The 22,407-nt window shown below is 41.7% G+C and overlaps 1 protein-coding gene across 4 annotated transcripts in view; it reads left to right on the forward strand.

Annotated features, from left to right (window-relative positions):
- The window catches only part of LOC148027927 (uncharacterized), a 66,493-nt gene that overhangs the window by 11,862 nt on the left and 32,224 nt on the right, over positions 1-22,407 (forward strand). For 3 of the 4 annotated variants that reach the window (XM_087689624.1, XM_087689623.1, XM_087689622.1), the window contains exons 2-7: positions 11,304-11,415; positions 11,767-11,855; positions 11,965-12,033; positions 12,374-12,503; positions 12,884-13,042; positions 13,322-13,673. In XM_087689624.1, the coding sequence (XP_087545750.1) occupies positions 11,304-11,415; positions 11,767-11,855; positions 11,965-12,033; positions 12,374-12,503; positions 12,884-13,042; positions 13,322-13,673 (911 nt within the window). Of the gene's footprint in view, positions 1-11,303; positions 11,416-11,650; positions 11,695-11,766; positions 11,856-11,964; positions 12,034-12,373; positions 12,504-12,883; positions 13,043-13,321; positions 13,674-22,407 lie in introns of those variants that run through there. The other variant, XM_087689625.1, reaches the window with a different exon arrangement.

Consider the following 22,407-nt stretch of genomic DNA (forward strand, 5'->3'; position numbering starts at 1 on the left):
TTCCATCCATTAGAATGACACTTGGGAGCTATGTGACTTGCCTCATGGCAAGCATGCAATAGGTACCAAATGGGTTTATAAAATTAAAAGAAAATCAGATGTTTCTATTGACAGGTACAAAGCTCGCCTTGTTGATAAGGGTTATGCCCATCAGCAAGGAATCGACTTTGAGGGGACTTTTGCCCCTACCTTTTGCATCACTACCATTGGGAGTGTTGCTGCCCTTGCCACCCACTTTCATTGGGAGGTACATCAGCTGGACATCAAGACCACATATCTCCATGGATATCTTATTGAAGAGGTATATGTTTCTTAGCCTCCAAGATTTGCAATTAAAGGCTTTGAGCACAAAGTCTATGGCCTCAAGAAGGCTTTGTATGGTTTAAAGTAAGCTCCACAGGCTTGGTATGCCTGCATACATTCTCATCTATTGCATCTTGGATTTTAGAATAGCCCTTCGGCAGCTACTCTTTACATTCGACATTAGGGATCTGATTTTATTATTCTTGTGCTTTATGTTGATGACATGCTTGTTACTGGGGCCAATGCTGGTTAAATGGTAGCATTCAAGGCTGATTTACGGCAAACATTTACTATTTTAGATCTTGGTCTACTTCACTATTATTTGGGTATCCAATTTGCCACCATTGAGGGAGCCATCATTATGACACAATCCAAGTATATTGGACATTTTCTTCAGTGCTTTTAGTTTGAGGATTGTAAGCTCGTGTGTACTCCCTTGGAGCCTGGTTTTAGATTCACTTTTGATGATGGTAGTGGATCCTTTGATACTACTTTATATCAACAGGTTGTTGGATGCTTGATTTATCTATGTCACACGAGGCCCAATCTTCAGTTTGCTGTCTCTCAGTTGAGTAGATATATGCACAGCCCTTCAGTACCTCATTGGCAGGCAGTGAAGCGTGTCTTTCGGTATCTTAAATTCACCTAGGATTTTGGCCTTTTCTACAAGGCTGATTCTTCACTCTCTTTGTATGAATATTCTGACAGTGATTGGTTCTCATAGCGCCAACTGCTTCTTCTTGGGTACATCTCTTGTTTCTTGGTTCAGCAAGAAACAAACTATAGTCGCTACTTCTAGTTGTGAAGCTGAGTATAGAGCAACGTTCATAGCCATAATGGAGTGTGTTTGGCTCCTCAAGTTACTTGTAGATCTTCATGTGAGCCAGACAGCTCCAACACTTATCTACAATGATAGCCAGAGTGCTTTGGTCACTGCGCGGAACCCAGTGTTTCATGCCTATAGAAATCATATAGAAGTTCGTTATCATTATGTTCATGAGCGGATGCTAGCTGAAGAAATAGAGTTGTCTTATGTACCCACTGAAGACAACTTGGGAGATCTTTTTAGGAAGGCTCTTTCTCGACCAAAGTTTCAGGTTTTTCGACAAGCCTTGAACTTGATTCGATTTGTTTCATGATCTGTCATACTTTTGTATTATCATAGGTAGCTAGCTATATCCACTTTCTCGACCAAAGTTTCAGGTTTTTCGACAAGCCTTGAACTTGATTCGATTTGTTTCATGATCTGTCATACTTTTGTATTATCATAGATAGCTAGCTATATCCACTTGGATGAACTTATGCAGCCATGACCTTATATTTCCTTTTATTTTCTAGGATTTTGTCATTTTTCCTAGATCAGACCGCCCATTTCATGGAGGGGGCTTTGTAGGCCATCTTGTGGGCTATGCGTTGATGCTCTTTGATCTATGATCGGGGTTGCCTAGTGATTTAAACTGTCATTAAATGCAGTTGTTGCCGATAGTGCCCTAAGCACTAAGTGACACTAGGGTTAGGGTTTATTTCAGGGTTTCTTATGATGGTTAAGCTGTTAGGGTCTCATTTTTAATTATTTAAAGACACTTCGTGTCTCACTTGCACAAGTGTGGGATTACTTAGTTTGATCGCCTCAAGCGTTGTACTCTCTCTCTTTCCCATTAATACACCACTTTTCATTTGTGATCAAATATTGTTGTGCATTGATTAATTCTTTCATTCTCCTTCATTTTCCATTAAAATAATTCCATATTGCTCCACGCTTGGGCCAACACCAAAGACTTCAATAGAGGTATAGAGGTATAGAAGTAGAGTAGTGAGGGGAGTATGGGCCTCTTTGTCGTTGGGCTTATGATGTAATTTGTGATGTAGGGATTGAGGGGCTTCTCAAGGAGTGGCAGCTGTAGCATGGCCCATGGTGATCTTTGTTAACAATCAGAGACAGAGACAAGAGTGAAGAAGCAACAATCAGAGCAGAGTGCTCTCCCACTTTTTCATTATCATTCGACACACAACTTAGTGAATGTACAACCTAAGGTCACAAAGGACCATTCACACCAAAGCAGTTAAGTCCTAAGCACCGACTTATTTAATGTCCGCATAGTGTGGTACAATTGGACAACTTAAGTGTTGAGTATGGTCATACCAAAGATAGTAGATCGAGCTTGAAGTCTTAATACTCCCCCTCAAGGTCAAGATAGCATCTGCACACCAAGCAGCTGTCACAAGACTCTGACAACTATTACCTTTTTGTTGATTTCTTTATTACATATTTTATTTGGTTTTTCTTAGCCCTCTTGAAATCTAAACGCTTGAGTTGCATGGCCAGTTTGTGAAACGGACAGGAATGTCTAGTGAGTCAAGACTGGACAGTTAAGGTCCAGTATAAGTCTGGAAGAGACTGATAGCACTGTAGATTGACAAGCCTGGAAGAGACTTGTGAAAGTGTATATGGATAAGTGTGTTGAAGAACTAGCTTGGAAGAGACTAGTTCAAAGTGAAGATGGACAAATCTTCAAGAGATTAGTCCATGTGGGGTCATCAGTGGAAATTCACTTTCAGTTGAGCTACATTACAGATTTGGATGTAGCCATAGTCTGCAAAGATGGTCAGAAGACTAGTGGGGATGCAATGGAAGCAACTCCTAAAATTTAGGGAGTTACTATTTTTGGACCCCAGAATCTGTTCGCGTCATTATCTTCGTTTTTGTACAAGGATTAATCCTCTGGTGTGTGCCGAGGTCAAATTTTGAACCAAGGATGGAGAATTTTAGACCGAAAGGTTTAAACAGGAAAATTGTTACATATATGCCATGTGTCACAATTTGGGCATAAATTCCCAAAAGAGAGAGAGAGGGCAGTACAAAAACGAGTTTCAATGCATGGGGGGCTCATTTTTGTGAAAGGGAGATGGATTGCTGCAGATGGAGAGCTCTTGAGAGCTGGTCTACCTTGTCTATGATGCACAGAGGCTTGAGCTTGCTTCCTACTCTCTCTCTCTCTCTCTCTCTCTCTCTCCCCCCCTGACAGTGTGGTTATGTTGCAGAATCAAGGGCCTTTCTTCTGATTCAGGTACAGCTGTGTGGAATATGCTGTTTTTGCATGAGGCAAGAGCCTCTTTTCTTCAGGAACAGGAGCAGTTGTTTGCAGTTCCCAGCAGGGATAGGTGAGGGTGTTAACCTCACCAAGCAAGTGTTTGAAACAGCATTAAATCAGTTCTGATTCTGGACTGTTCAGAGGTTATTTCAGAGCCCAATTGATGTCAGAATCAAGGGGCACTTGGCCCAGATGATGTAGGACAGTGCAGGGAACAATATGAGCTGAGAACAGGTGTCAGAACAGGTTTGAACCAGTAATTACAGTGGGCTGAACAGTACAGGGAACAATATGAGTTGTAAACAGGTTTCAGAACAGGTCTGAACCAGTAAATACAGCAGGTTGAAATGGTCAATTCTGCACTCCAACCAGAAGATTCAGACTTGGGCAGAGTTTCCCCTCCTGGTCAACTTGATTTGGGTCAGTAATTGTACTGTTACGTTGCCAAATTTCACCTAGAATAGGTGAAAGACAGCTCATTGTATTTTCTCTCCTTTTAAAAATAAAGAAATACCGCAAGGGGCGCCTAACTTAGGGGCCAACAGGGTGTATGTGTTGCAACAGGAGCATTCTAGCTTCCTGTATGTCTTCTTGATTCTGTGTCTTTAAGTTCAGGTAAAGTGGACGATTGTAAATTGGGTGAAAGCATTTATGTATTTTGGTTGTACACTACCGCCCTTTCCAGTGAACAGGCCGGTTTCAGTAGTTGTCTAAAAACAGTGAACTTATCTTTACCCAAGAACTTGGTAAAGATATCCGCAACCTGCTCATCAGTCTTTACATGCATGAGATCAACTCGTCCTGCAAGAACCATCTCTCTGATGAAGTGGTAGTGTACCTCTATGTGTTTCGTTCTGGCATGATATACTGGATTCATGGCCAAGAGTACACTACTCAGATTATCGCATAGTAGCTTCACTGGAGCATCTACCTGTATGTCCAAATCAGCCATAAGCTTGAGCAGCCATGAAATCTCGCATGCTGCCAATGCAGCACCCCTGTACTTTGCCTCAGCACTCGACAAAGCAACCGTAGGCTGCTTCTTGCTGCTCTAGCTAATCATGCTGCTACCAAATCCAAAAGCATATCCACTCGTAGATCTACGGCCATATGAGCATCCTGCCCAATCTGCATCCGTGTATCCAATGAGTTTCAAGGGCTTATCTCTGACATAAAACAGCCCATACTCTACAGTGGACTTAACATATCCCATAATGCGTCTAATTGTATCCAAGTGCGGCTTTCCGGGCTTCTGCATAAACTGGCTTGTGAGCCCTACAACATAGCTCAAGTCAGGCCTAGTGATGGTCAAGTAAATCAGACTGCCAACCATCTGCCTGTACATAGTCACATCCTCTACTTCAGCTCCAGTGCTCACGTCTAGCTTGACATTCTGATCAAGAGGTGTATCCAGTGGTTTGCATTCAGCCATGCCATACTTCTTCAGCATTTCCATGGCATAGTGCTTCTGCATCAGCCATAAACCATTTTCAGCTGGAACTACCTCAATGCCCAAGAAATACTTCAGTTCTCCTAGGTTCTTCATGTCAAATTCAGATTTCAGCATCTTCATTACATGCTGTATGCCCAAGTAATCATCACGAGTGATTATCAAATCATCAATATATATGACCAGCACTACCAAGCCACTATCAATCTTCTTTGTAAATAGGCTGTGATCAGCCCTACCAACAGCAAATCCCAATCTCTGCAAGTAGTTACTGATCCTAGCATGCCAAGCTCTCAGAGCCTGCTTCAGCCCGTACAATGCCTTTTTCAGCCTGCATACATAATGCTGAAAATTAGGGTAAACATACCCTTCCGGCTGAACCATATAGACATCCTCTGCTAAGTCACCATTAAGAAAGGTATTCTTCACGTCCATCTGCTGCAATTTTCAGCCTCTAGCAGCAGCCAAAGCAATCACGGTGCGTATGGTTGCCATCTTGGCAACAGGGCTGAATGTTTCCTCATAATCAAGTCCATACTGTTGGGCATATCCCTTTGCGACCAGCCTGGCTTTGTATCTCTCCACACTACCATCTGACTTGCATTTGATTTTGTAGATCCATTTGCAGCCAATGGTCTTTTTCCCTTCAGGCAGTGGCACAAGATCCCATGTCTTATTTTCAGCCAAGGCATTCATTTCTTCGTCCATAGTTGCACACTAGTTCTCATCTTTCACTTTTTCAGCATATGCACCTAGTTCCTTGATCTCCATCACTTTTGTCATGTAAGCATAATGCTTTGCAGAGTAGCCACTGTATGTCAATCTGTTAACAGGGTATCTGACCCTCTGCGAGAGTGTCTAGGCTGTGGTGCACTGCTAGATTTCCCTCTCTCATGAGGTGGAATGTATCTGCTTTGCCTTGTACCAGGCGTATAGACAGTCGGAATACCAAGTTCACTGTCTAAAGTATCAGCAGACTCATAGCCAGAAGTCATTCTACCAGGTGTTATCATACTAGATGCATCCTTAGTAGCTTTCTCTTTTCCTTTGCTGTCCAAGACATCATATCTCCCCCTCACTGACATACTGGTGTCAGTGGACAGTGAGCTCCTCAATCTCCCTGTCCATGGGGATACTGTTTGACTACTAGGTCCTGTCATAGCAGTGCTCTGCTGCAAATCAACTGTAGATACATGAGTGGAAGGCATATCCGATGGCACTGTAGCCGGTGATACATACCAATAACCCATCTCATAAAAAATAACATCCCTGCTCACCAAAGTTTCCCTGGTAGAAGGATCATAGCATTTGTATGCCTTCTTCTCCTGCGAATATCCAATGAAAACACACTTATGCGCTTTTGGATCCAGCTTCTTCATTTTCTCATCTGGAATGTGCACATAAGCAAGACAGCCAAAGACTTTCATGTGACTTACATCCGGCTTATAGCCATACAGCCTCTCAAACAGTGTTATCTCATGAATACTTGCAGTGGGAGTTCGATTCAAGATATACATGGCTGTCGTGACAGCCTCAGCAATATAATAGAGCGGCATCTTCTTCTCATTCATCATGGCACGAGCAGCTTCTATCAAAACCCTATTCTTTCTTTCGGCTACCCCATTCTGCTGAGGAGTGTAGCTGCAAGTAAGCTGCCTACGTATGCCATTTTCAGCCAGAAAATTGTCAAACTCATTTGACACATACTCCCCACCGCTATCTGATCTCTCAAGCAAGATATATAGCAGTCAAATTCCTTTTCAACTTGTTTTTTAAACTGCTGAAAAACAGCAAACACTTCATCCTTTGTCTTCAGAATGTAAACCCAAGTATAGCGACTATAATCATCAATGAATGTCACATAATATTTCGAGCCTCCCATAGATGCATTATGGGCTGGCCCCCAAACATCAGAGTGCACTAACTGCAATGGACGTGTACTCTGCCTTACATGCGTGACAAATGGCAACCTTGAGTGCTTACCAAATTGGCAAGCATCGCATACATGACCAATATTTGAATATTGGAACTTCGGTAAACCTGTAACAAGCTGTTTTTTCTGCATAATTTGCAGCCTTTGCAAATTCACATGCCCCACTCTCTTGTGCCAAATTTTCAAATCTCTGATAGTGTCAGAACCATGGGCAAACATAGCTGAATTCAGCTCTGGCAAAGTAGTATCAAGAGTAAACATTCTGCCATTCTTATGACCGCGAGCTATCAACTTGCATCCATTGCCTGACTCTTCAATAAAGCAGCCATACTTATTGAATCTAACCTGCAAGTTCTGCTCCATCATCTGACCGACAGTCAGTAACTTCTTCGAAATCGAAGGAACATGCAATACATCATGCAAATTTTTCTTTGTGCCATCATGAACCACAAGAGGTACTTTGCCTTTATGCTCAATGCTATGCTGTGTGTCATCACCTGTACAGACATAGCCATGTTTTTCAGCCACCATATTAGTAAACCAATCACCGTGAGGGGTCATGTGGTTCGATGCCCCTGAATCAATGTACCAAATTGTATCATCAGTGCATTTTTCAGCAGCCCTGTCTTTCACATACTGCATGGCAAACAGTCTATCACCTGAGAAATCATCTCCCTGACTAGATGTAGCAAAGTGTCAATGTTGTTTGCCCTTCTGATTGCCTTGCTTCTTCCAGCAGTCCTTGGCAATATGCCCATACTTCCCGCAGTAATGACAATCCTTATTCCTATTGGGATTGTCAGATGGGCGCTGCTGCTGCCAGGAGCCTCTGCCTCTAGGGCTAGATCTCCCCCTGCCTCTAAAGTTTCCACCACCTCTTGCATTCGATACCTGCTGGTTGTTATTGCCATAGGATGCATTCTACTGGCCTCCTCTGTCAGATCCATAGCCTCTACCTTGGTTGCCACGGCCGCGCCGATTCGAATAAAAAACTGCATCTTTGTTTTTAGAATTGCTTGACCCTGTAGCCAAGCCAAGTTTAACCTCCACATGTATAAGCAATGCAACCAGCTCATTAAAATCAGGCATTTCAGCCCTCACAGACACAGAAGTGTCAAAAGACTTATACTCAGGCCCCAAGCCATTCAAAGTCACATTAACCATGTCTTCATCTTCAACCTGTGAACCAACAGATGCCAGTTAATCCACAATGGTCTTAACCTCTGTGACATAATCTTGTATAGATCTGCTCTTTCTCTCCATGTTGTTGAACTTCTGCTTCAACTGTATTTTCCTGGCACTTGTGGTTGTGCCATAGTACTTGACCAAAATGTCCCATGTATTCTTAGGAGAGTTGCAGTTCATTATCTGCATTACCATGGCATCTGAGATACATAAAGAGAGCCAGTGCAAGACTCTACGAGCTCTTTTTGTCCAAGCTTGGTGTAATCGTCTCTGATCAGCTGTAGGTAGATCTGGGAGCTCAGGTTCAGCTTCCGCTCCAGTCACCAACTCCCAGTAGCCTTTCCCTATTAAGAAGTTCTCCATGCGGAACTTCCATATGGCATAATTGTTACTGTCGAGCTTTTCCCCCCACTATCTGGGTTATGTTGTCAATCCTCTTTGCATTAGCCATATTGTACCAAACAATATTTAGTCACTGCTTGACTTCCTGCAAGCCAACAAGTTTGACTGACCAAGTTCAATCCTCAATTGTTTATGACAGTTTTCTGCAATTAATTGCAGTAAAAAACCAGGGTATTTCAGCCCAATGACAGCTCAAAACAATCCACAAACAAGTGGTCTAACCCGTAGGTATAACAGTCAATATATATGCTATGTAGTTGCTTCAGCTTAAACTCCTGCAACCTCACTGCTAGGGTAAATACGTACAATCTGAAAACTGTAAATTGTGAGTAACCAGCTGTAATTTTAAGGCCAAAAACATTGAGTATACATGTCATACATGTCCCATAACGCTTGCAGCAGTTCAGAGATCTATCTCTGCATATAGTTCCCAGTCAAGTCACTTTGACATAGAGTATGACATTTGTTGCAAGTACAAAATAAGATATACCTGTTGTATATTTCAGCCACCAAAAGAAAACAGTCACTGTCAAGGTAACCATGTATCTAGTTGGAGGGCACATAGTGTTTGTGCTTTGTGGACGATCTCAACTTGATAGGTGACCATGCCTAGATGGTCGGGCAAACTAAGCAAGCACTCCATGAGAAGTTTGAGATGATGGTTTTGGGGCTTCACTTCTTCCTAGGTCATGAGATATGGTAGATTGAGAGGGGAATCTCTCCCCTAAGAGTGGTATGTGCAGGAACTCTTGACTAGTTTTGAGATGTAGGAGCGTTGGATCATTTCTACTCCCATGAATTTGAATTGGAAGGCTATTGCTTATGCCAATTCACTGTTGGCAGATTCTTTGTGAAGAAAGCTGCTAGGGTTTGCACTGAGGACACACAGTGTATGACCAGGACAGAAACACAAAGAGACAGACGTAGACACAGAGAGCAAAACTCAAACCCTAAACGCAAAACTCAAAACTCAAACACAGAAACTCAAACACAAACAGAAGAAGGGAGAGAGAGAACACAACTTTGAAGTGAATGAATGCTGTAAATGAATGTAAGAGTGTACAGTGTGCTCAAGGGTAGAGCAATGTTGGAGAGTGACATCCACTGGAGACGGATCCCAAGTCTGTGACCACTAGTCGGAGTGTCTGAGGAGGTAGATGCTGTAAATGCAAGTGACAGCAGATGTTGATCAGCAAACGCAAACAATAGGAGTGTGTGTGATGGTTGATGGCTGTCCCAGACAACAAACGCAGATCTGAAATTGCCGCAGGATGATGAACAGTTGACGCCTAGGCTGCACAAGTGCAAACGCAGGCTGAAACAGTGTCTAATGTGGCTGGCGATGACTGGATGATCAGATCACAGCAGATGATGATGTCGCCAGCAGTTGACGTCAACATGGATAAAGGCGCCGGCAGCAGGAGCAAACACGGATGGAGTGGCAGCAGTCATGAGGGCTGGACAGCCACGTGGGAGGAGGCTGATGGCTGAAATCTGCACATGGAGTGAGAAACCTGCATAGACGGAATGAGGCTGAGTGGGGGCAACCTGTTTATTTATAGATGTAGAAGGGTGCCCCAAAAATTAGGGTTTTTGGGAGACCACTGAAACTCTCTTGGACCGCTCCTCTTTTTAGGGTTTTTCATTAATTAGGTGTGTTTTGGGGCTGTTTAAGAATGCTAATCAGCTGAAAAGCGCATTTTAGCTCAACATTCTTCTCACTATAGATAGTTGGTTGGGTCGTTTGAGCTTGTCGGGCTCAAGGGGACAAGATGCCGTGTTGATGTGGCGATGTGGCAAGGGCTGTCGGCAAGCATAGCCGGTGATGGGCAAGGTTGGTGTGGTAGGGAGCAGCCCACAATCACCCTATCATTTGTGGCGGCCAAGTATCGACGAGCAAGTTGTACTACCGGTTGTGAGATTGTTTGGTTTTAGAGGTTGTTGGAGGAGCTTGGCTGTTCACAGCCAGGAGCTACTATACTTTTGTGTGACAATGAGAGTTACATAGCTTTGGCATGGAATCCCACTACGGACAATTGTAGAATTTCAGCATTTCTCCCTTTGGGCCAATAGTGATTGTGCCACCTTGGACCTCTCGACCAGCCAACATGACCTGCTGGCTGCTTGTGGACTGCCACCCTCGTCATAGTCTGCTGCCCTGGTTGCGATTGTCACACTGTGTCTGCTGCCTTGATTGTCGAGTTACTCACTGCCACACAGACCTGGCCCGTCACCGTCTACACTTGCCGACAGCCCTTGCCACATTGCCACGTTCAGACTGCAGATCCTTTGCAAGAAAAAATGTAGAGTTTAAAAAAAGTAAGAAGCATGCTGTAGCATTCCGGGGAATGAAAAATGGTGCAAGTACAAGGTGAGATTGGTGTGTTAGGTTCAAGAAAACCTTTGATGTACTTCAAGCTACTACTATTTTGGAGCAATTCTGAATTGAGAAGCCTGTTTAATTGTGCTTTTAATGGCAGGACATTCAGATTCTTAGTATGCTAACCTCATATTAGCTTTTAGAATGATAGCTTGAGGCAACAAGCCATTATGGATTACATTATTTGCTGAGAATCCCCAGTATCTCTGTACTGAAGCTTTGTCATTCCAATCCCTTGTGTTTGTTGTTGGTCATTTGAAGTGCTATGCCATTTTGTTCATCATAACTGGTTCACAAGTCGCTACCAAGTTTAACAGAGACTCGAAGATATTATAACTCCCAAGCAAAACAAGGATTCCTTGCTCTTAAGTGATACGAAGTCATTCAATCAATTTCAAAAGTTGTTTTTACACATGCATCACATTCTTAGATGAAACATGTGGAGTGAAGGTCTACAAACTACTTTTCTTTCACAAGAAATTGTATGGATGAAACAGTAAGATTCTGCCATAGTACACACAGTAACCTGTCACTGAAGCCTTTCAATTTGTGTTCCAGGATCAAGACCATCAGATCTTTATGGAAAGTTTACTTGGAAGATCGAGAAATTTTCCCAAATCAGTAAGCGGGAACTTCGAAGTAGTGTCTTTGAAGTTGGTGGTTACAGATGGTAAGATGAGAAGTGCATGCATGCCCTGAACATTGTACATCAAATCAAGTATTTTGCCTTCCATAAACCATGAACCCATTGTAATATTGTAAGTGTTTCCAAATATGGATATTCCAGGGAGCATAGCATCTAGAATATACTTGTTGCTCGGGCACATCTTTCATTGGCCCTGAGTTTATGTCAATGCTCTAGTTCAAGTTTTTGAAATTTCATGTGTTGCTTGTGCTTCTGCCAGCAGGCTAACACCACATCAGGAGTCCCTGAGTTGAACAAACATAGGTTAGCAATATATGAAACATCTGTTCTAGCCTTTTACTCTTTTATCTTAACTCATGTTCTTGTTTTGTACAGGTATATCCTTGTTTATCCTCAGGGCTGCGATGTATGCAATCACTTGTCTCTTTTTCTATGTGTGGCTGATTATGATAAACTTTTACCAGGTCAGTTGGAATCTGTTTTGGCTCTATCAGTTTGTGGTTGTCAATAATTTTCACACATTGGAAATGGATCACTGGCTAACTAATTTTTGGTTGATCATTTTCCTTTTAGGTTGGACTCATTTTGCTCAGTTCACAATAGCTGTTGTCAATAAAGATCCCAAAAAATCAAAGTATTCAGGCAAGTGCTCTGTTGCTTCTAGCTGATTTGACAGTGGAACAGAAGGTAGTACATTGAGAAAGTTAAATGTGATGTGGTGTTGTACAACAGGCATGGCAGCACAGGCTTACTAACTACACTCAACATCAACTAAACTATATAACATAACTTATGCCATCTCTATGCGAATTATTTTTCCATGGTTTCGATAAACACTTGCTTGCTGTTTACATTTTGAAGGTTCACTTTCTTAAATCTGTGAATATGTGCTTAAAAAGCTGCCTATTTACCTGTTATGATGTATGTTCTTCGCTAAAACATTATGGAAGTTTGTGTGAAGCTTTAAGGTCTCTGATTGCAGATACTCTTCATCGGTTTTGTAAAAAAGAGCACGATTGGGGATGGAAGAAATTTATGGAACTATCGAAAGTGCTTGACGGCTTCACTGTAGCTGATACTTTGGTTATTAAGGCTCAAGTGCAAGTGATCAGGTTGGCCTTGATATTCTCATAGTTTTGTCTATGTTAGACCAGATTATCAGGACTGATAAAAACACTCTTTTGTTCATCAAGTTGGAACTCACGTCTATTGGGTAATTTGTTTGTGATCTAGCCCACTGTCATTTTAAAAGAGATGAAATGCCTGATATTTAAGTCTCTTGAAAAACTCACGTAGTTTAAAATATGATTATGCAAGCCTTTTAAACAGGGTGTGCCCACATTCACCGATTACAATGTTTGTCTTGCGTGTGTGGGAAAATTGCTTTTTACTACTCAAATTTTAAACTTGAAGTAGGAAGCGTAGGTCTTGCTTATAGTTCATTGTTCAGAGAGGACAAGTAATCAAATTTATGTCCCTTTCACATGGGCAGGGAGAATCCTCATCGTCCATTCCGCTGTTTGGATTGCCAGTACCGAAGGGAACTAATACGTGTCTATTTGACAAATGTGGAAGGCATATGCCGCCGTTTTATGGAAGAGAAGCGTGAAAAGATTGGAAAACTTATGGAAGATCCTGTGAGATGGTCCAGGTATATTACAGAAGTGATGGGAGTCAGGTGTTTTCCTGTTTATTTGCATGCATAGAATTCACAATAATGTGTGCAAGAATACTGGCACTTGAACATGAAAAAAAAAGTTCTACACACACAATACTGCAAGATTTACTTCCTTTTTTGATAGCTTTTTGCCTGGCAAGGGAATTTGTGACACTAAGATAATGAAGGTTCTGTCAATTTGCACATCAATTAGTTGTCTGCAGGTTGACAGTTTATGCTGAGTTTGTTTGTATCTTTCATTGATATGGACAGCTTTCGTGCTTTCTGGTCATCTGTGGAAGAGAATGTTAGGCGTCGGTTGTCAAGAGAAAAAATAGAAGTAATTCTAAAAGTAATTGTGAAGACCTTTTTCAATGAAAAGGAGGTCACTTCAACACTGGTGATGGATGCTTTGTACAGTGGGTGCAAGGTCCTAGATTATTGTGGCAAGAATAAGAAGGGGACGATAAACGGAGTAGTTATGGAAGAAGCTGCCAATCCAGTTGTACATGTTGACAAAGAGACTTTCGTTCTTGCTGGAGATGTGCTAACATTGCTGGAACGTACAGCAAATGAGTCCTTGCCCCCTTATAAGGATGATAAGGCGCCACAAAACAGAACAAAGGTAGAGATATTTCTATGACTTGTTGCAATCAATTATCATTTTGTGTATTCTAGAATTTCTGTTGCTTTGCTCTTATATGGTTATCATTATGTTACATTTCCACTCAATGTTTCTTATTTTTAAAAAAACATTTGAAGTGATTGCTGAGCATGAATTTCAAGAATCTGCCATAAAGGAAAGAAGACTGCTGTGCTTTAAGACTATTTGTTGGTTCTTAGTCAAGCTTTAAGCTGTTGGGCCTTGATTCACACATTCATGTGTCCTTTTGGAAAGCCACATGAATGCTGATTTTACAAAACAACAGAAATCGATCCCTGATTCCTCATATTTCAAGAAAGGAATTCCATCACATCATGGAAACTATTCATTTCTCCCATGTTAGTTTCTTCATGGGTCATGTAGAGCTTGTTGTTCATTGTTCCCATTTTGGTAACCTTTTGATGCTCAGTTGGACAGACAGATAAGAAATGCAGTCAGAGCTAATAAGTAGAGGCAGGCGCCACAGTGCAGATTTCAGTGTGTCTGTTTTTGACTTCAGAGCTGTGCCATTTGGGGTTCTGGTGTCAGTGTGCCCAAGGAACCAGTGCTAGATGACCCTACCAGCTGGTGGCAGGAGATGGCAGCAGCTGGCTTTGTTTGTATGACGGCTTTTAACGGGGGCAGGTAGTGTTTGACAGTAGCAGCAGTGCTGGAGTCTCTGGGACAGCAAAACACAGCTATTGGGCAGTTGTGGCAGCAGCAGGACTGTGCTCAGCAGCAGGGCAGGTCCGGACCATCAGCCATCATTGAGGGAAGTAGGACTGCAGCAAGTCTGCATTTAGGGGCAGTGAGAATTTGCTAGGTAGCAGAGATGATTGCTGGGGAAGCTCACAACAGCACCTATCTCCAATGATGGTGATGGAGGTTGATGGAGCCATGCCTCTTTGTCCATTTGACAGATTTTTTTGAGCCAGTTGGCCTACCAAAATTTCTCGAGTTTCATTTTTATTTGAATTAAATTGATTTTCATGTTGGGCTGCACGAGAGCTGAATAAATTGGCCAAAGATTCAAGGGTTAATTTGCACCTAATTGTTTTTCATAGCTTAACACCCCCATGTCATCTTTGATGGTACTTTTGTATCTTGAAATTGGTGCAGTAGCCTGATTCACGGTACTGTGGCATTTGCCTTGGGAAAAACACACAACAGCAAATGGTTTGGTCCCATATATGGTTAGCAAGCCGATTCCTATGGAAGTTGTCATTTAGATTCACGGTGTCCTGGTGTTAGGTTTAGCGTCTTTTGTGAGATTTTGTTAGCCAAAACTAGGATTTCTTTAGCCAAAGTTGCATAGCCAAAACTAGGATTTTCTTAGCTGAAAGTAGGATTTCCTTAGCCAAAGTAGTAGATGTTCACCTTATAGAGAGAGATTTTTTAAATCTTGCTTGAGTGTGACCGATGAGATAAATAGCACTTGTGAATCCAAGGATAAATAGCACTTGCATGAATCCAAGGATAATAGATGCATAAACATGGTGGTACATTCAATATAGTAGCACTTGAGTCTTGAGCATGCCCAGGGAATAATTGATAGGTTTTATATTTGTAGTGTGTAACTAGTTGTAGTAGTAATTATGTTTTTTTATAATTATAATAGACACTATGGACTCAAAATATGTTCCATTATAGGTTATCAGTTCAAGTCAGATGGTGAGAATATTTGTCTATTAAGATGGGTAGATAAGATAAATGAAAGCTTTGTCTCATTTTAACTGAGCACATCCAATTCTAGATAAATGATCAAAAAGCAACAGCAAGAAGGCAATATGGAAAAATTGAAAAGAAGATTCATAGTACATCAAAAGATGTTAAGGATGAATCACCTAAACCTTCTGTTTATGAAGGCCTTCTACTTACCTCAGCCCAAACCAAATGCTCCCTTCGCTCCAACAGTTGGTATAGCAGCTGATACCTACAACCTTTGTTGTGTTGATCGAGTCATTCATGGAGGTTATTATGGTGGACTCTCTAAGTTGTTCTAGTGTGAAAACATCATCACTGAGTAGTTTGTACCTCCTTGTGTGGGAGGGGTTGTTCCCCGTGTGTAACACCAACTTCGTATGTAGGTCCTTTACCTCAGGGTTTGTACCTTTGTTTCAACTCTTGCATCAGTGAAGGTACGCTTAATTTACAATTTGTGTCCTGCTCTCTCCCTCCCTCTCTCTCTCACACACACAAATGTGTTTGCTTTGTGTGGCACCAAACCCAATAATGTTATAAGAGCGCCTACTTGGCCATCTCATTGTGCATTGCTCACAGCAGTTTGCTCTTGCAGTGTCATGCCTATGACCTGCAATCTTGCACCACAACATAACAAGAGAGAAGGAGATAAAGAGAATATGTGAGGGAAATGGAAGAGAAGAAGTAAGAACACAATTAGGGTTAGGGTGGCTTGGAGACAATGAACATTGAGGAAGGTAATGAACGAATAATGAATGCTGAATATATATGATGCTCAATGTTGACCCTCGAATTCTCATGTCTCTCGGATAGAGGCACAGAGCATGAGGTGGAGTGTGCTGTACTCTGATGGATCTTGAAACACAACAAACAGCTTCCGTGAATGTTTGGCAGTAGCAAACACAGCTTAGGCATGGCTGGATTGGTTGCAGATAGGCAGAGGGAGTGCAGAATCACCAAATGCAGGCTAGAATGATGGTGTGGAAGCAGGCAATAGGCTGCTGACTGCAAAAGGCAGCAATAGATGATAGAACAACAAAATACAGGTTAGAATGGCAACATCAACAGCTGGCAGCAGCTGTGCAGATCCAAATACGAGCTGGAAAGGCAAGAACAATAGTAAATGTGGCCAACTAGGGAATGCTAGCAAGCTGGAATCGGTTGCTACAGATGGAAGAGGTTGGGCAGTAGGCGCTAGGTGTAGATCAGCAAGGAACAGCAGCTCAAATTGAGATATCCTCCGCGAATGGGGTATGGACTATAGAGATAGGTGCTAACAATTTGCAAAACAAGATTGGGCTGAGTAGTGGGCAGCTTGTCTATTGATAGATGGATGGGTTTTCCTAAATTAGGGCTTGGCTTATGGGGCATAGACACTCCCTAGGATTGCACTTCTTGTTAATAAAAGTTTGGTAGTTTTGAGTTTTGGGGCTTATGCGGCATAGACACCCTCTAGGATTGCGCTTCTTGTCATTAAAAGTTTTGGGGTGGTTATTAAGAGCTAATTAAGTTTAGAATACATTTTTAGCTTAACACACCCTCTCAGACCCAAAATTGGAGCTAGGAAGGGATTGTTAAGATAGCTCAAGCTCAATTTTTATTTTATCCCAAGGCATCCCACTTGAAAGCAACTAGGGCATCAGGCAAAGGGTGCTTGTTGGCTACCCAATGACTTACCAAGACTATAAAGGTGATAGTTATCTTACCAAGGGGGCCAAGTGATCATTAAGAGAGGCCAAGGCATTGGACAAAGCTTGTCGGCTACCTAGTGGCCAGCGGATGGAACCACAATGGACTTTTTTTTTGGGAGTGTTTTCAATGATAGCTTTGGTCCTATTGAGTAATTTGTGCCCCTAGAGGAGAATAAAAGGGATGGTAGACCCAACACATAAGAAAACAAACAAGCTATCTCGACCAACCTTGGTTGTTGATGATGAAGGAAAGATATCGGGCATATATGGTAAGAAGCAAGGAGACTGCCATGGGAGTTGTTGTGAATATGGTGGATCCAAAGCCGATCACGCTTTGTTGAAAATGAATAAATGTGCATTGATGCATGTTTACAAGAACAAAATGCCAATGCATGGGGTAATGCAAATTATCATGCTCATGCAAAATGCCATGCAATAGTTTACTTGGATAGTGTCCTTGCAGGAGAATTATTCACTTGCCCAAATGCCCTTTTACAAGCACAGTCATCCTGATGATGCGGATGATGATACAATAATACAAAATAATAATATCAATGAAGCATTGGGGAATCAACATCTTGTTATCACCAAGAGAATAAGGTTGTTTTCTCACAAAATGGAAGGGAAAGCGAGAGGGTATCCTCTCTCCCTATCAATCTAAAGTAGAAAGGGAGGGAGCACCCATGTCGATGCAAGGGAAGTAGCCACTATCTCTTGCTTATGGCTTGACCATGAAATGGGAGTTGTGCTAAAGAGTAGATGTAGCCTCTATAGGAATGCCAGGTGTCAGGATCTCTTGCTCAGTTGGAATGAGTATAAGCCCATAAATCCGAATCATGACTATAAGTGAGTCCATAAGAAAAGGTACATCGAATATATCTCAACACACGCAAATAGGCAGCCTAATGTGACATTTTAGGTGCGTTGAAAATTGAAATATTGACCAAGCAAAGACACTGGGTAAGCCAAATTTGATATAGTGTGAACCAACTTAAGTAATTTTGCTACAATGGATCTATATGTGTGCTCGTCGAAGGGCTTACTATGGGAATCCTTAGCTAGTTTGATAGTAGGATCTAGAGGCGTGGCCATTAGTTGTGTTTGATGAGTACAAAACTGTTCAACTAGCTGAAGTTCATACTTCTATTGAGAGACAAAAATAGAATCCCTAGATCTAACTACCTCCATCCCCAAGAAGTAAGACATCTGATCAAGTTCAATCATCTCAAAGGTAAAACTAAGTTGAGCCTTAATATTTGCAATGATACTAGAATTTGGTATAGAGTAAGATATAGCTAACCCCCTTTGAAGTAGATTGGATGTATAAGTTTAGGGCATAAGGGGTAGAACGGATCATATGTGTCTATTTTATGGAACCATGATTGTAGTGCTTGCTTTAGTATGTAAAGAGCTTTTTGCAAACAAAGGACCTTATTTTTACGATCCATAAGAATAAAATTGGGAGGCTTTTTAGGTTTAGGTTGGGTGTCTCTTGTCTTTGATTAACAATGGTGATGAAACGGATAGCCTTTTGATAGTGTTGGCAATACGTAGTAGTTGACTCTTGAACTCATAGAATGTGGGCATAGTTAGTTGTAAGATCACTTGCTGTATGAAATTGAAACATTTCTTAGAGAGCTTGTTTAGGAACAACGTGACTTGGTTGTCATGGGACTTAAGAGCCTTTGTGGTGGAGAACTCGGCAAGTAAGCACTAATATTCAAGCAACTTTACCTTAACGTCATTGCGTTTTGTGATCCTAAATTCTTGGAGCTCATGGTGAAGATTTATACAATAGGTCCTATCCTTGTACACGGTCCCACAAGTTCTGTGAGTCTAAGACATGTCTCATTAGGTTTGACCAAGTAGTGTAACTAGACTTGTTAAAATGAGTCTTGTCAATGAATGCATGCTTGGTTGAGGAGGAGAAAGAACCATGAGGTGTTGGATAAGAGGGGTAGAGTGGATAGTAAGGAGGAGATGGGTAGGCAGGAATAGGTTGTGATGGTTGAAAAGGTGTCACTTGAGGAGACACGGAGACTCGATAGCCTTGCCCAGCTGAGGCACATGCACATGCACATAACTAGTTGGTCCGCTAGGTAAAGCCATTTGGGGGGATTGTGGTACTGATTGACCCACACTCGAGAAAGCTTGGGAGGGTATCCCTTGCATGAAGCCCGAAAGTGTGTAAGATGGAGGTCAAGCCTTTTGCATAGGTGTATTTGCACCACTTGGAAAAGAAAAGGTCCTAAAGGATGTGTTTATGTTTGATGAATCCCCCGGTGTGATGTGAGATGTCTTTGGTGGTATATGCATAGGAAAAGTGAATGATATGAATTGTAATGCAATGGAAGAAGTGGGTGGGATGGGTGCGAAATTTAATTGAGGTGATGATGTGTGAGCGAATTAATTGTTTTTTTGAATTCAGCCTTTGAAAATGAATGTGGATGAAGATGGAAATGAAGAATGAGATGTTTCACCTACTTCAAATTGACCTTGAGAAGCAAAACTTGAAGAAAAAGTACAAGAAGGAAAACTTATAGATTGGTGTATTGATTAAAAAAAAAAAAGTCTCTTCTTGTGTTTACATATTGATAATGTGAGAGTGCGCAACAGAAGAGAACCATGAACACGGAGAGAGAGAGAGAGAGAGAAGGACAATAAGAGAACAAAGAGAGAAATCTGGACTGATTGAAAATAATGCTGAATACAAAGGAGTGGACTTATCAGTCCTTGCACGCAGCTTGAGCCGTTAGTGAGGGCACCGGATCAGGCTGAAATGATGATAGAAGCACCAACGGTGACGGTGTTAGTGACGCAGAAGGAGAATATCCAGCCTGCTGTCCGCACCAGAGATGGAGAAGACTGCAGCCACCGGATGGAGTGCGTGTGAAGCAAGGGAGTGAATGATTTATCAACAGTGAGTACCTAGTTTTGATACTATGTAAAGAAATACTGTCTACAACAAAACACAGACTAACAAAGAAACATAGTTAGGGTAACTCTGAGATAATGAATATTGAAGAAGATAATGAATGTTGAATATATACGATGCTCAATGTAGCAAACACACTATGCAAAGGTGAAATATGGACCGTGAACTCTATATCTCTAGGACTAGGGCAAAGTGTATGAGTTGAAGAGTGTCTAGTCTGGTCGGATCTATTTGTTCCGGATTGTACCTTTCGTAGGTGACCATTTTTTTGATCATCATCTAGGGTTAAATTTGACCATTTCTGCTGGTTTTTAACCGTTTTTCTTGCCTAAGTTTTTTAACCTGTTTTTTTTCAAATTTTTTTTCCTTTTCAAATTGTTTTGGTCCTTTATAAACAGCTCGTGCCTGCTTCAATCTTCACCCTCCACTTTCAAGTCTATTGCCTTCTCCACTCAAGCCTCATTGCTCAAGCCTCTTCCTCGAGCTCACAATTCATCTCCCTCTTCCCTCTTTCTTCCAACTTCCAAGTTCCATCTCCCTCTTCCTCCTCTTTCTCCATTACCACTTCCAAGTTACTCCACATCCTCTTCCACCTCTCTTACCACCTCCTCTATCTACACCTTGACCTCTCTTACCACCTCCATCCCTTCATCATGCCTAAAGCCCTTCATGAAGCCTTTCTTTTTACACCTCACACCTTGAGGAAGCCATGAATTGTACCAATGCCTATCATTGGACTTGCAAGTATTGCGGCAAAGTCCGAACGAGTAGTGTGATACAGCTTCTCATCCACTTGTCGAAGATAGATGGAGAATGTGGTCCATGCTCGAAGGTCCCTCAAGCGATGGCCAATGAGATCATCAAGAACTATTTTTCCATTTCAAAGGCATTGGGCAAGGTATCCTCTAGTATGGCGCAAGCTTAAGAGGAGATAGTTTCCCCTTACGTATCCACACCCATGGCCCCCCCTTTGGCTGCACCTATGGCTACTATGGAGGGATTCATAGATCCCTTGGATTTCCTTTTCACTTCGGTTGCCTCTGTCGTTGGTGCCACTCATGGGTCCAAGAGGCTCAAGAGACAAGCCACACTTGTTGAGACGATGAGCTGTGTTTCGGGCCTACTCTCATTCCTTCGAGAACAACAAAGGAATGCGAAAATCGAGAATGCACGAACCATCATTGAGTGCAATCTCCCTTTCCACATTTTAAGAGTGGATAAGGAGAGAAGAATGGTGAAGGCTATTGCCGCCGTGGGTCCATGCGAGGGGTGGTATGGAGTTACCTATAATGACATGCGCACAAAGAAGCCAGATGAGGAGAGGGAGAGGATCAACAAGTCTCTGGAGTCCCTGGTTGGGTGAAGTATGGGTGCTCCATTCTCTTTAATGGATGCAACGATTGAAAGAAGAGAGAGATTAGTAATATACTTGTCTCTTGTCTTCTTGGCATTTATTTATTGCGTGTCATGGATGCGAGTGTAAAGGGGAATAGAACGACCAGCCTATTTATCTACAAGCACATTCGGCAAGCCATTATAGAGATGAGTATAAATTCTTAAATATTTGTGTTTTATAAATTATCTTTTATGTTTTATGCTTCTTGAATATTATTTTTTATGCTTTAGGTTTTATCATTTATGTTTTAAAGTTTAAACCTTTATGCCTTTTGAATATCTCCACCTCTCTCTCTATATCTATCTTCATCTCCATTCTCGATTACCCACCTCTAAGCCATACTATATTTTAAATTTCTATATGTATATAGGTTTAACCAGGCAATGTTATCCAAGTTGTCACTGGCAATGCTTTAAATTGTGAGAGGATGGAACGATTGCTTGAGGAGAAATTCCCCTTTATAGTGTGGACACCTTGTGCTACACATTGCCTTGGCCTCCTAATTGAGAACATAGGCAATTTGGAGTGGGTGAAAAAAATCATGACAGATGCAAATGCAATCATTAATTTTATCACAAAAAAGGTAAAAGTGCTTGTCACGAGGATGTGAAAAATTGATGCTTTGCTTATGTTTAATTGGCATTTGATTAAAGGATTAATCAAATGTGCGATTAAAAGATGCACACGTGAGGTGCAAGCTACTTTTTCAGAGTTGACGGCCGAAGGACCCTGTGAAAAAGATGGGTGTCAAAGGCAAAAGTTGTAACAAGTTACACTTGTTAGATTCTAGGTGAATTTTGGTGTCAGTTTGCCCCTAGGACCATTAATTGGCCATTAAGTGTCAGTGGTGACACTAGGGACTGGGCATTAATTAATAGATTAATGCTTGTCCAAGGGTCAATTAATGCATGGGACCACTTTGGGTTGCAAATGGCCTAGCCAATTAATTTTTGGATGGGCAAGGCAATTTTTGCCTTGCCCATCCAAAAATTA

Source organism: Lygodium microphyllum, chromosome 12 (genome assembly GCF_053477565.2).
Source record: "Lygodium microphyllum isolate KBCC chromosome 12, Lygodium_microphyllum_v1.1.10, whole genome shotgun sequence".
In the NCBI taxonomy this organism is placed as follows: Eukaryota; Viridiplantae; Streptophyta; class Polypodiopsida; order Schizaeales; family Lygodiaceae; genus Lygodium; species Lygodium microphyllum.